The sequence below is a fragment of the Neoarthrinium moseri genome (assembly GCF_022829205.1).
Source record: "Neoarthrinium moseri strain CBS 164.80 chromosome Unknown scaffold53_Wmoseri_CBS_16480, whole genome shotgun sequence".
In the NCBI taxonomy this organism is placed as follows: Eukaryota; Fungi; Ascomycota; class Sordariomycetes; order Amphisphaeriales; family Apiosporaceae; genus Neoarthrinium; species Neoarthrinium moseri.
The window spans coordinates 1-13456 of NW_026055167.1; the positions used below are offsets into that span (position 1 = coordinate 1).

General features: G+C 51.5%; 6 protein-coding genes across 6 annotated transcripts; 2 read left to right on the top strand and 4 right to left on the bottom strand.

Annotated features, from left to right (window-relative positions):
• Nucleotides 1-1679, top strand: JN550_010341 (uncharacterized protein; the record flags this gene model as incomplete). Its single annotated transcript, XM_049308584.1, has 6 exons — nucleotides 131-817; nucleotides 931-1005; nucleotides 1068-1126; nucleotides 1196-1240; nucleotides 1301-1434; nucleotides 1548-1679. Coding segments are annotated over 6 exons (1132 nt in total), but the record flags the coding sequence as incomplete, so codon positions are not given.
• Nucleotides 1680-2082: 403 nt separating this feature from the next.
• Nucleotides 2083-2901, bottom strand: JN550_010342 (uncharacterized protein; the record flags this gene model as incomplete). Its single annotated transcript, XM_049308585.1, has 1 exon — nucleotides 2083-2901. The coding sequence occupies one exon, from the start codon at nucleotides 2899-2901 to the stop codon at nucleotides 2083-2085; it is 819 nt and encodes a 272-aa protein (XP_049167622.1).
• A 670-nt stretch (nucleotides 2902-3571) lies between these two features.
• Nucleotides 3572-4536, bottom strand: JN550_010343 (uncharacterized protein; the record flags this gene model as incomplete). The annotated part of the gene is made up of 2 exons (XM_049308586.1): nucleotides 3572-4218; nucleotides 4272-4536. 2 exons carry the CDS (start codon nucleotides 4534-4536, stop codon nucleotides 3572-3574), a joined length of 912 nt encoding a protein of 303 aa, XP_049167623.1.
• A 1554-nt stretch (nucleotides 4537-6090) lies between these two features.
• On the bottom strand, nucleotides 6091-6408 carry JN550_010344 (uncharacterized protein; the record flags this gene model as incomplete). The annotated part of the gene is made up of 1 exon (XM_049308587.1): nucleotides 6091-6408. The coding sequence occupies one exon, from the start codon at nucleotides 6406-6408 to the stop codon at nucleotides 6091-6093; it is 318 nt and encodes a 105-aa protein (XP_049167624.1).
• Nucleotides 6409-8464: 2056 nt separating this feature from the next.
• JN550_010345 (uncharacterized protein) lies at nucleotides 8465-8886 on the top strand (the record flags this gene model as incomplete). The annotated part of the gene is made up of 3 exons (XM_049308588.1): nucleotides 8465-8495; nucleotides 8563-8740; nucleotides 8799-8886. The coding sequence occupies 3 exons, from the start codon at nucleotides 8465-8467 to the stop codon at nucleotides 8884-8886; spliced, it is 297 nt and encodes a 98-aa protein (XP_049167625.1).
• Nucleotides 8887-9102: 216 nt separating this feature from the next.
• JN550_010346 (uncharacterized protein) lies at nucleotides 9103-11154 on the bottom strand (the record flags this gene model as incomplete). The annotated part of the gene is made up of 11 exons (XM_049308589.1): nucleotides 9103-9173; nucleotides 9223-9328; nucleotides 9393-9615; nucleotides 9679-9801; nucleotides 9855-9985; nucleotides 10051-10438; nucleotides 10487-10565; nucleotides 10667-10708; nucleotides 10761-10858; nucleotides 10922-10930; nucleotides 10979-11154. The coding sequence occupies 11 exons, from the start codon at nucleotides 11152-11154 to the stop codon at nucleotides 9103-9105; spliced, it is 1446 nt and encodes a 481-aa protein (XP_049167626.1).
• Between the last annotated feature and the right edge of the window lie 2302 nt (nucleotides 11155-13456).

Sequence of the window (13456 nt, forward strand, 5' to 3'; positions counted from 1 at the left end):
CCCCCTGCCAAAGCTCGACAAGGGACCATTAAAATCCGATGCATACGCCGGCAATACATACACACGACTGTCACATTGGAGTGATGGAAAAGCGCCTTTGTCGCATTGACTGCTGTTGATAAGTTCCAAGGTTGTATCTCACCGGCTGTCTGTCCGTCCCCGGGCCACGAGCAGTGACAGCTAGAGTGCCATCGGATCGCAGTAAACAAGCATCGACTTTGGGACGGCAAAGCTACCTACGCGAGGACTCGCTCGCACCACCAGCACCAACACCGACCATGGCGGACCAACCTCATAGCATCTTCTCCCACAGCAGCAGCAGCAGCGGCAGCAACAACAGCAGCAACAGCGGCAACAGGGGCAAAAAGGCGGCGGTCTTGGGACACGCAGACCGCCGTCCCAACGCGCATGCCGAGCCTGACGGGAGGCCGACGAGCAGCAGTGAGGACCCTGCAGACGCCCTATCCCAGTCGGGGCCAGCGCGGCGGGCGGCGGCGGGCCTCGAGGCCAATCAGGCCCAAGCGCGACGGCTGCCCCGCCATGGAACCCGACCCCTCACTCTGTGCTTTTTCACCGTACTTTGGCTGCTGTTCGTCTGCCTTTTTTTCCTCCCCTGGCAGTTGAACGACCGTCCCGGCTGGAGTTTTTCTCGAAGTGTCCAACACGATCTCCACAATTACAAGGAAGTTTTGAAGACCATCGTCTCGCCTGCTTCCTCTCCTCCTCCCACTCTCGATCTCGGATCACTACCCATTCCCACGTCTCAACCCATTTCAGCCGACCCCCAACCCGAAGCCAAGATGTCTACCGAGCAGACGTGAGTCTTCCACCGCTCCGCTCCGCTTTGCTTTGCCTTGCCCTGCTTTGCTTTGCCTTGCCATCACCCAGGACCCAGGCACCCACAGACAGACAGGCTGACCGATGCCCCAGCTTCATTGCTATCAAGCCTGATGGCGTCCAGCGTGGCCTTGTTGGCCCCATCATCAGCCGCTTCGAGAACCGAGGGTGAGCAAATTGACACGACACCAACCCGTCCCCGACCACTGGTGCGCTGACACGGCCGATAGCTACAAGCTGGTTGCCCTCAAGCTCGTCTCCCCCAGCAAGGAGCACCTCGAGACTCACTGTGAGTTCCATCCAAAGCCAATTGGGCTCGATACAAGAAACGCTGGACTAACCTCTCTCCTCTCCCCAGACGCTGACCTCAAGGAGAAGCCCTTCTTCCCCGGCTTGGTTCAGTGTATGTCCCCCTCGAACCTAACGAAACCCCCGATCTGCCATTCATACTGACCACGAGCAGACATGCTGAGCGGCCCCATCTGCGCCATGGTCTGGGAGGGCCGTGATGCCGTCAAGACTGGCCGTACTCTCCTCGGTGCCACCAACCCCCTTGCTTCTGCCCCTGGCACCATCCGTGGTGACTTCGCCATCGATGTAGGTTACACACATCCCCCCTTCTCTCTCCTCTACTACCCTGGTCTTTTCTCTCCGCAAACACACACAAATCGCGCTTGAAGGAGAAATACCTGCTAATCTCTTAACCCCAGGTCGGCCGCAACGTCTGCCACGGTTCCGACAGCGTCGAGAACGCCAAGAAGGAGATCGCTCTCTGGTTCAAGGAGGGTGAGGTCCTCAGCTACCAGAGCCACAGCGCTGCCTGGATCTACGAGAAGCCGTAAATCCATGTTCAGCAACCTGCTGACATGAAATGATAAATTACGGTTGTTCGTCTTCTGAAATATAGTGAATAGACAAAACGATCACCGAAGCAATCCAGATGTCCATGATTTGTGAACTATTGACAATGCCTCTGCGAAAAGAGGGAATGATAAACAAAGGAAATTGCTCTCACTCCTGAGTATGCCATCCAAACTTGCTGGGTTTGCGGGTGGGCCGGAAAGTCGGGGATCGATAATTACCTTTTCTGACTTACTGTTCTCGGTATTTGCGAGACTTGAAATTTGTTCACTCTATACAAGTCCTGGGCCTGTAGGAAATTGTACGGTTCTCTATCCTCAACCAGTCGGGAAGGGGGTATCTTCATCGGCACGCAGCCTGATTTACACAGGACCCGGCGTCTTTCTATCGCCTAAACAGAGCCCTTCTAGCCCAAATCATAGCCCTCGCAGCCGAGGGTGTTGCCCAAAGTGAGAAAGCTATCCTCGGGATCAGCAAAACTTTTGTGATGGCGTACGCGGCCACCAGCTGAACGCCAAGCTTGTAGCCAGACTCGGTGTTCTTCAGGGTCGCCTTCTCCCGCACCATCTCTACAGCCCGGCTGGTCTTACTTCTTGCCTGCTCAACCATCTCCACAGTCTGCGCGTCCTCCTTGCTAGAGCTCCCTCGTAATCTGCCCAAGAAGGCCCAAGCACCCGCGGGATTCCCTCTGCTCCTCTCCCGTTCCCGGTCTGCCTCCCGGCCCAGCTCCTCCTCCAGCCTCCTCTCGCCCTCCTGGGTGTCTTCGTCCCCGAGTCCAAACCAGCCCTTCCTCCTGAACCACCTCAGGAACTTGAAGGCTCCCTCCTGCACGTACGGCGCCCACGGGCCGAAGACGTAGCCGGCGGGCACGACATCATAGTACCGGAAGGCGGTGACCAGGCCAAAGATGGGCAGGACAGCCGTGATCTCGTGTACTAGTAGGAAAGCGACGACATGGCTGCCCGGCGCGGCCCGGAAGTTCTGCAGCGTCGGATGGAAGCGCTTGGGCAGCCAGCGCTGCGTCCGCGTCAGGATCCGGTCGAAGCGGCTCTGCTGCTTAGGTGTCAGGTCCGGAGACGAGGACGGCGGTTTGTTCGACGAGAAGCGGGCGTTCAAGGGTCGCCGAGGGCGGAGGAGGGTGTATCGGAGGGTTTCGGCGCTCGTGGTAGGTACGCGGGCGTGTAGGAGCCGTAGGAACGGCATCTTGGCGAGTGTTGGTCTCGTGGCGATTATAGAGACGGCCCGGGAGAGGTCTTTGTCTAGAGCGGAGGAAGCTGGATTGATGACGAAGGACGGGAACTTGATTGGACGGAGCGGCACCCATACATGCTGTCAAGGGAGGGGAGAGGCGCAAGGACGATATCATGTGCAAACAACGAGGTCTCTACGATGGTTCGGGATGCATGTAGCAATGCAACTAGCTTGGGACTCGTTTACCAAAACGGCACGCCGATCACTGACGTTGGTGTCGATTGCGACCAGATACAGCCAGACGGCCGCTGGCGGGGCAGCATGGCGGCGTGGCGGCGGCGGCTAAGTTACCTAACCAGGTACCTAGGTAGCCCTGGTAGCTAAGAAAACGGGCAGCTCCCGGGCTGGCTGCTTCTACCTTTTTAGTAGCTCAGCCGAGCTGTGGTTGGGCCACCCCCCAGCAGCCTGGACACTCAGACGAGCGGCCAGAGGTGTCGCATCCTCGCACACCTGCCACTCTCCTTGATATCATTGCGCTAACCTGCTCATTGCTCATGGAGATCATTGTCGTAGAGCCGCACCCATCCCACATGAGGTCCGAAAACTGTGCGTGCGGGGCGGCGCTGACGGGAGCTGAGGTTGGTGACAACTTCAGCCCACGTCAGAAAGACATGGAGCCCTATCACATGGGTAACTGCTCTCCCAAACCCTCCACCAGCATCTGCGGTGCTTGGAACCCTTTGCCGTCCTTGAGCACGCCAGCCTTTCTCAGCGCACTGATGCAGCTCTCGATGACCTTGATGTCAACCCCAGCCGTCTCGCCGGCGAATCTCACAGTCTTGAGCCACTCCCGCGCATCTTCCTCCGAGTAGTCCAGCGCTGTACTGATGTACTCGACAGCCTCGTCCTGGTGCTGCTCAAAGTACTGGATGCCCCGGTCCAGCTTCGAGAACAAGTCCTTCAGTCTGGGGTCGTTTCCGAGCTTCGTGCTGGACGTAGATGCCACGATCTTCCAGCTGCTCCAGGGCGTGTAGATCTCGCCAATCCTGCGGATCTCCCCCGAGTCGTAGTACCGCTTGGACGTGAAATGCTCCCACATGAAGAAGTCCGCCGTCCCGTCGTTGACGGCATTGCGCAGATTCGCAAAGGTCTGTAGGACCACAAAGTCTGCATAGGGACTGCCGGACGAGAGCCAGCCTTGTTGGTCTGCCAGAACGTAGCCCATGACCTGGGAGCCCGAGCCCAGCCTTGAGATGCCAATTTTGGAGCCCTGGAGAGACGGGACGGACGAGATGTCCGGGCGTTTGGCCCCTGTGGAAATGGCCCAGCCTACAGTTGTATCAGCCGTCTGGATACGCCGAGGCATGAACGCAGCAACTTACAGAGAGGGGTCTCGACATAGGTGCCCACGATCCGGTACCCACCGTCCCCAGGTGTGTCTTCCTTGCCCAGGCCCGCGACCCATGCCTCTGTCAGGCCGATGCCAACATCAATCTCCCCGGCCCGCAAGGCGGTGATCATGTGGCCAGTCCCGGAGGGGAATGGGGTCAAGGTGGCCGAGAGGCCGAAGTGCTTCTGTGCAAAGTGGATAGGAGTGGAGAAGTGCTCCGGGACGAACCCGATACGGAGGGGCTGGGAATCTGCCATCCTGCCTTGTTCTCCAAATTGTGCACTCTCGGGATCAGCACGTAATCTGAGAGAGAGTGAAGACCGGAGAGCACACGACTTGAGCGATTTCCCAGTCGCGTTCCAGCTACGCCGTGACGGGAAATTTTCCTCCTGCCGTTTAGTTGTGCCCGCAGGAAGATGCAGGGTCCCGTCCGGTTATGAGCGGGGATGACGTGCCGTTTTACTAATGGTGGGGCCAGTGTGAGAGACCTGGACCCTCTGGCGACCAAGACGACTTGCATGTGAATATTTGACTCGCCTCGCCTCGCCTCGCCTCGCCTTCTCTGCTCGTCAGCATCGAGTTGCACACTATCCAAGACCAGAACCGCAGTCAACTGACAGGCCGGGAAGCTAGGGGAGTACGCTTCGATCAAAGCAGGTGGTTAGCTGCCCATGGATAAGGTCTGTAACGCGGTACCTGGGTAGGTAGGTATCCTTACTCGGCTAGAAGCCAATCCCAAGACCTTGGGCATCACCACCGTGCTAGCGACGGGAGTAATCGATCGCTGGGATACCTTCAGGGAGCTGTATGTATTAAAGTGTGATGACGGGCTCAGTTGAGCACAATATTCAATCGACTTCACCATCGAGCTTCCATGCAGACTGATCCACATTCTTCTCGTACCTTTCCACAGAGGGTGATTTGAACAGCTTCTTCAGTGCTGTGGCCAAGGGGTTTGACCTCCTGTCTTTTGGTTTGGACTTGTTTTCATTGGTGGTTTCACTTTTCGAATCTTGCATATGTTCTGTGGTTTGACGATGATAAGTTTTAGTAGGCATCGCAGCAGGGAGAGGTTCGTAGCGCGTCGGGTGAATCTCTAGAGTCACAATGGTTGGATGGGTCTGCTGAGATGAGCGTATGGGTGATGGTGTAGCACCCCAGTCCTAGTGAGCGTACTTGCAATTTCAACTTTCTCGCGACAAGAAAGAGGAGGTCTTTTTGGACGGAGGCCGGCCACTTTGACAATAATCCCGAACTTGTAGGCGCTGCCAGGATCGCCTTCAGGGGCGTGTCATTTATTGGGCGGCCACGGTGGCTACGTTGAAGCGGCAATAGTGCCTGCGAAATTGGTGCGTCATCCTCTGACTGGTGTTTGTGTCTCATTGGACTATATCGTTACAGCCCGGCTTGGCGCAGTGGCTGACACCCGAGCACCCACATTGCTTTACAATTATTGCATTACCCAGACGTATGTTGATCTGGGGATTTTTGGACAGACCCAACATCCAACCGATCAGATCGTAATCTCTACTCACAGCTGTATAGGGACGGCTTTCGTGTTGATATGGGAGTTTCGTAAACTGGAATATATAAATGAGTATGGCTGAATGGGGATTCTCTTAGCCTCAGTCGGGACTCTTTCCAACCTGCATCTCGAACATTTGTATGGCCCATGGCATTCTGTTGTCCTCGCACCGCTACGAAACCTTCCGTCCATTTTCTGTCGAGTACTGCCATGAGGGAAGAACTGAAGGTCTAGCAGATGACCAGGCTCTCTCGATACCAATCCACAGCCTCTCGAATAGAGCTCCCTAAGCAAATATTGCCGCGACGCCAACGGCCAGTCCAGCAATAGCCATACCGGTTTGCTTCGATACAGCGCCACTTGAGATGGAGGTCTTGGTAGGAGCTTGGGTGGAAGACGCCGTAGTTGTAGTCGAGGAGCCGTCCGAGCTATCTGTAGCTGAAATTGAACTTTTAGCGGTGCTACCTTGTGATACCATCGAAGTAGAAGGTATTAGAGAGACAATAGCCGATGACGTCAATGTCGTCTTTGCTGATGTTGAAGTCGTCGTATCTGCGGCAACGGCCGTCAGGAGAATGGTAGCAGTAACCAACGCGAGCCTCATGGCTGCTGATACTTGAAAGGTTGACTGAGGCTGCAATGTAAGCTGATGATGAAGCAGCTCGGATTTGATGTCATACGCACACAAGTAATACTAAGGAAAGATCAGCCTTCTATGTGGAATTCTGAATTCTTCGACATTATCAAAAATCAATCAAGTGCTCGCTACAAATTCTTGGTATGCAAGTTGCCTGATCTTGAAGTTTGAAGCATGGCTATATTTTCAACTGAATATTCGATTCTGAGATGAAGAATCGGTCAAGTATGACAAGAACCCGTGGATCCCACAAACCCTGTTTGTAGACAAGGAGGTTTCCAAGCAGCCGCCCCTGCTGAAATACTGTAACACCCCGGTGCGCTCGATACAAGGTACACCGCATGATGTTTGACAGCCGGAAAAAATACGCCGTGTGGACTTGGGTGTTATTGTTAGACAGACGAATGTCGGACAGGCGGCGGGCGTCACGCAAACTCGGGCGAGGCAGTGTTGCAGTCTACAGAATTAGGTTGATAGGCATCGTGAGCCCGGTGATATTCAATGTGGGAGTGCACCATTCATTGATACAGCCCACGAGCATGCGGACATCATAATGAAATTGGAATCATAGTGATTTCCCGTGATATGATCCATTGTTAGCCTCGCAGCGGAATGCCGTTGTAATAGCGCTAACAATGCCCCCTGCGCTCTTTCCTTCACTTTTCCCCCTTTCTTTTTTTATGTCTCCCTGTATTCTTCTGATGGCTTATTGTACATCAATCGAGCGGTAAATGCGGCATATATACACTTATACGACAGGCGACTTTACTTGATAACGGCATTGAGATGTAGATTTACAGTTGCTTCTCGTCATGGCCGTGAGTACCGAATCAATCCATGATAGGCAATGCTGGTACAATCAATTTAGTCACAATTAGAAGACTTGCAAGCATGATGCCTGGCTGTAGGCATGTATTTCTCTTCGAGTGAGTATGATACGTTTTGGTAGAGGTGCACACACAGATAGCGGTGCGAGCTGTCATCTATTGGTAACTGGCGGCAACTGCCATAAAGATAAGGAGATAAGCTAGTTCCGTGGTAAGATACACCTTAGTGGGAGCCACGGATACTTACATTCTCCATCTTCAATACATCACACATCGCACCCCATAATGATCGCATCATCTAGTTTTATAGATATATCAGCTTGCAGCCGAGTTTGGCTAAAATGGATAAGTTGCTAGGGTAATCCACTAGCCTTGTGCTTGATGCCGCGAGCTGAGGGCGATACCTATGCCTGAAAACAGTTGCGCGCATTCTGTAAAAGTTCCTCTCCAATCTGAGTATTTCATTGTCCAGGGAAGCTAATGGGGTATAAGTACATGCGTGCGCGAAACGCCAGAGTACATGCTTGCTTGTACTACGCGACCTGAGCCAGTTGTCTTTGTTATGCAGATCTATTGGCTACGTCTGCCTGTCATTTTTCATCACTAGCAATTGACATTCTCCCGCACGCAAAGCCCTCTGAATCAAATGTATCAGTTGGCTTGATCATCCGATGGAGGTTGGAAATCATCGTAACTTGGGACGATTGCGTTCTGATGCAGCGTCTCGGCGTTGTGGGGAATAATTGCAAACCTGGTTCTTGCGTCGATCAAACCATTCACTTCCAGGCTTGAAAACTAGAGTCTCAAAAGTGCTTGCCGAGGTCCACTTTACAAGCCGTACAGAACTCAGACAAAGCCCAAATGCTGAACACGTACATGTACTTTCCGGTTGAGCCCATGTCGTGGATCAGGACTTTGACGTCCTTGGCCAGGGATTGCCTCCAGTCTTGAGACGAACCGGGCTTCCCGCGGCGAGACAGACATCAATGCTTCTTCTGTGTATGGTTTATATCAGTCCACAGCCGATCGCGAGGCCACAGTGCATATATATAAAGCCCTGCTTAATCCCAACATGCCTTGGAATTGGCATGACATCCGTCCAGCCACAATAACAATTTGTGAACGACCCGGTGTCGCCAACGCCAAGTCTGTATTAAACTTATTGACGTTTTTCTCAGTGAGAACTTTTTTTCATCATGGCTCGCTTCATTCTAGCTGCTTTTCTATGTAGGTGTCTGAGGACCAAGGTCATCCCATGATCTCTGTGCTTTGCTAATTTGGTCCGGAACTGCAGTTGCCTTAAGTGTCACGGCGATCACCCCGAATAACGCTGGCGCAAAGAACGTTGGGTCTGGGAATGGATCACAATTCATCACAGGAGGCTGCGTCAATGACGCTGATTGCCAATCGGGTTGTTGCGCGGATGCAAGCAACGTTGGTGTATGTTCGGCTGAAGCGGCACAGTTCCAGAAGTAAGTTTCGCCGCGTTCTTATGCTTCAGATGGGCTCCAGTTCTGACTGTCGATATAGTGGAAAGAATGGATGCAACTTCGTTGACCCGAACGCTGCCGCTACAATCGCAGCTGCAAAGCAGCAGGTTAAGAAACAAGGCTTTTAAAGAATCGGCGTGCTAGGCAGAGACTTTCGTAAAATGAAAGACAAACCAATGCTGAAAGCTGAGATGTATCCCTAAGAGATATACCATTTAGAACTACATATTCCGAGTCAAAGGTTTGATGGTGTGGAGTCCAATTTCCACTCATGAAACTGATGATTTCGCGGTGCTCTTGTGATCCGACTCCATATCATTTCTTGTCCATTTATCTCTCTGTAATCATTCTAGACGACGATTCTTCAAGATAAATGCCGCTAATAGTGCAAATATGGAGCAGGCAAATGATACCCCTTTGTACGTGATTAGTCACAAGGAATGACGTAACTGACAGAGACCTACCATAGCCCCATCTTAATCCATCAACATATGCGCTTGAAATAGCGTCCGCAACGGGCCCATGGAGACTGTAAATGTAGTCAACATTTCCTGAAGCCTTGGAGATAATCTTGGTGCATTGACATTAGCCATGGCCTTCCGAATTGCTATGAGCCTGCCTAAAATATACTAACCTCCAGTCGGGCTGCCAGATTTAAGCCCAGTTTGACAAGACCATCGTCGAGTTGTTTCTGCATCACCTCAAGCATCAATGCGCTAGTGACCGCGATCCCCGTGATCATTCCGATAGGCATTGAAAGAAATAGACCCGAAGCCGCAACTGCTTTGTGAGAGGGCTCGGTAACGGCATTGAGGCTGACGAATATGGCGGTATTGCCCATGCCTGCACCTAGCCCGCTATACCAAAGTATGAGACTTTGTGTATTAACGACAGAAAGCAAAGAGTAGATGAAGACATACCCGAAGAAAATGTACATAGACTCCAACCAGTTGGTTTTTCCAAGCCAACGCAGAATTAGTAACAGGTAAGCTATTGATCCTGATACCGAGGCCGCTATTGCAACAACCTTATATCGACCAGTACTGCTCGAGGAGTTGAGTTAGAGTTAGCCATTGCAAAAAGAATGGATACGCACGCCTTGATAATCCTGCCTGCAGCTAGGCCTCCAACGGCATTGCCAAAAACAGCCGGAAATAAATGGATGCCGGCTATAGTATTTGAAACTCGTTGAGTGACTTGAAAGTATAGCGGGACAGAGAACATAAGCTAACCAGCGATCCGTTGTTAGTACAACCTGAATGTCTCCTGAGCACTATAGCACAGAAACTTACAGCGGTTTGAGCAGCAGCCAATAATCCTATTACGAGGTAACAGGCAACCAGTTCTTTGTTCTTCAACATGCGAACCGGGAACACAGGGTTCGGAGCCCACCACACTTCATTCGCCAGGAACAAGAGGAGGAGAACGGCACCGATGCTGAAAAGCACAAAGATTATCGGATGCTCCCATGATACATATACACCACCAAGCTCCAACGGCAACATCATTGCCAGAATACCAAGCCCTAGAAGTATAATCCCAATCATGTCAATTCGCACAAAGAAATTGGTCTTGATGCCGTTGTAATTCTGAGATGCAGTTGCCCGTTTTGTGTTGGGGATGGCCAAGATACAAGAGACAACGGCGATGGCAAACATGGGTGCTTGGCTGAGGAATGACCTGTGCTATAATTCAGTAAAAGCGTATGGTTAAGCTGTTGCTACTCACCAACGCCAGCCAACCTGGTCTGCAAGCCATCCACCCAAGGGTCCGCCTAGGCTTCGACCAGTAGTGTTTATTACATTCACTGAAGAAAAAGGTTAACATCATGGCTTTGAGGCTGATTCCTGTACGCATATCTCAAGGAGTGCACTGAATGAGGCAAACGACCCTTGGGGAGAAACGTACAATATCCGTGCCAAGTAGCAACCTCCCGAAGAGGTATAAGGTCTAGTGGCCGTGAGTTAGTGTCGCATGCGATCGTGTCGAAACAAGCTCTCACCAGTAATCAAAACCAAACCAATTGATGACATTCCTGAGCCGCCTGAACCCGAGATAACCCTGCCAAGTACAACCTGCCACATACTCTGGCCCATGCCGCTAGGATGACACAGTCAGTCCATTATATATGAGACTATCACAAGCCGACTGGAGTGTGCATACATGGTAATCCTGTGAGTCTTAGTAAGCCATCTTAAGTGTTGATTCAAGGGTTCTCACAAACCGACGACCATTAAGGCGTAGCAAAATACGAGGAGCCATTTTCGGCCATATATATCGCTGAGCTTCGCATAAAGTGTCTGAGTCACCACACCAGCTAGTAAGTAACTGATAAACAGCCAGCTAGACTCCTCAAGGGCGTTGAATTCCGATGCGATTCTAGGATGAGTGGCCATGACAATGGAGCCGTCTAAACTAGCCGTAAAGATGCCTGTGCATCTTCTAAGCATCCACCGTGAAGTTCTTGGTACGTGAATTTTACCTATTGACAACACTGCAACAAGCTGGATGAGTGATGCTGTATTCAAAGTCACATGTACTGACAGCTTGGTTTGGCTGTCTAACGCTGCAGGAGCGACACTCGCGACGTCTTGTTCTCCATTTGCGACCGCTGTGGCTGGCCTGACGTCGGATCCGTCGCTTCTGATCGAACGGCAATCGCCTACGCTGTTCGCTGTTGAGATGCTTGAAGTCGGCCCCAGAAGGGCACTCCTTTCATCATTTTGATCGCGCATTGCAGATGTTCAGTGCGACGTCGCGCAATCAGGAACGGTCTTCTCTGAGCTCCGTGGCGCAGTGGCAAATTCAATGGTTGTTGAATTCATGAGGTGCACACTAGGTAGTAGATTGAGAGATATGCAGTGAGGGTCGCGGATGTATTGCCCAATGAAATGCTGACCTTCCAATGACGCCATCTGGCTGCATACCATGTTTGTCTACTAGGCCTGGAGCCGTCCTGGGTGCCGAAAACGAAGGCACATGTGCCAAATGTCAGGTATTGTAAATTCACAAACACTGTAAGTTATTTTCCTTTTGAATGTAGCAAATTTAGAAGGGCGTAAATAAACACCTCTGTATAGTTAAATCGTTTTGATAGTTTATTGGAACTATAGAAGTCAGCTTCTGGTATGTATAAGGTTGCGCAGATCACCGCGAGATTCTTCCTATATAGTGCAGGACTATACGCAATGATGGATGTGGATAAAAGCAATATGCTATCGCGATTCATTACCCGTGATAATCCTGTAATAAATCTGCAAAATTAAGGTGATGAGCCGGCAGTACTATACGTCATCTCTAGTCGTCTTATGCAGAATTATGGAAGTGTATTTGTGAACGAGAAATAAATTGGTTCGGGAACAATATTGTCATAAGTTGCCATAGTTGAATATCAGTCAAGTTCCTTAATAATCGCTTTGCCGAAAATCCATAGAGCTGGATTTATACCTGAAATCATCGAAAACTGCTCATGTGCGTCTTCTCCCATCGTCCAAAACTCTCGCTCGGCCTCGGCGAGTTCGCGTGCTGGCATAATGCCTATGGATTCGCCGCAGTCCATAGGGAAGTCAGAAAAGTACTCGACACTGATCTGGCCCTCGATGTTCGTGACGGCAAGGCATATCTGCCGATATCTTCGCTATATACGAATTGGGAGAGCCAGTTCATCTGTCGTAAAGTGTCTTCACTAGGATTCCCACCGGGGATCCAAAATTAGGGAACTCGTAGCCAGTTTGAGTCCTAGTTTCGAGCTAAGGAAGGTGAATGGAGACATTGTGGCTCGCTCATAGACAACTCCCCATGGACAACCGCCCATGTGTGCGTCTCGTCGTGATCTAACCAGACGTTTAGCCGCCTAAGTTGGCCCAAACGACGCAGGTCAGGGTAAATGTGACTCCACGCCTTCAACTTTGAGAGAAATGCAGCATCGCTTGTATCCGCACTGGGAGCCCGGGAAATTTGGCAGATACCGCCGGCCGCTGTCGGCTTCAGTGCCTTGAAAAACTCCACGAAGAGTTTCAATGTCAGGGCGGACACTTCTCACAGAGGCTAAGGCACAGCGGGAACAAATATCAATCGGTAAGAATCTACTCTCAACCGACATCAAATATCATAAAGTGTCAAGGTCGCAGATCTCGACGGTGCGTGCACTTGTCGAAAATAGGCCGCACAATGTGTATATATCTGCCAACAGATGTTGAAGATATAGTTCCATAATTAGCAATCCCGAGAAGATCGGAAGTCGAGAGTCATCATTTTTGGCGTCTTTACTCTCAGGCGCGCCTTGCTTTTCGTCACAGATTACTTCTTGGCACCTCCAGTAAGGGCCCCACGAGGAAGAACGATGCCGCGGCCAAATGGCTCGGCACGGCATATGGACGCTGTCCTTCTGTCTCATTCCCGTATCGTGGACAGGAATGGGTGTGATGCATCTTGAGATGAACAGGCCACCGTTACGGAGGACGACATAGAAATTGTCCAGAGAGAGTTGTGAGTATATAGAGCAACGTATCTCTAGTGGTGCTAGAAACAGTTTACTTCCGAGCTGTGGACTGACGGGCCCGTCGGAGGGCGTGAGAATCCCTGCGTACCATTCTGTACGCTGTGCGGTCGGCATGATGAATCGGACAAGAATCATGGTATCACAGACGGATGGTTGCGAACAGGAACCAGATGCAATAATAAGAGAAAGCGGAGCAC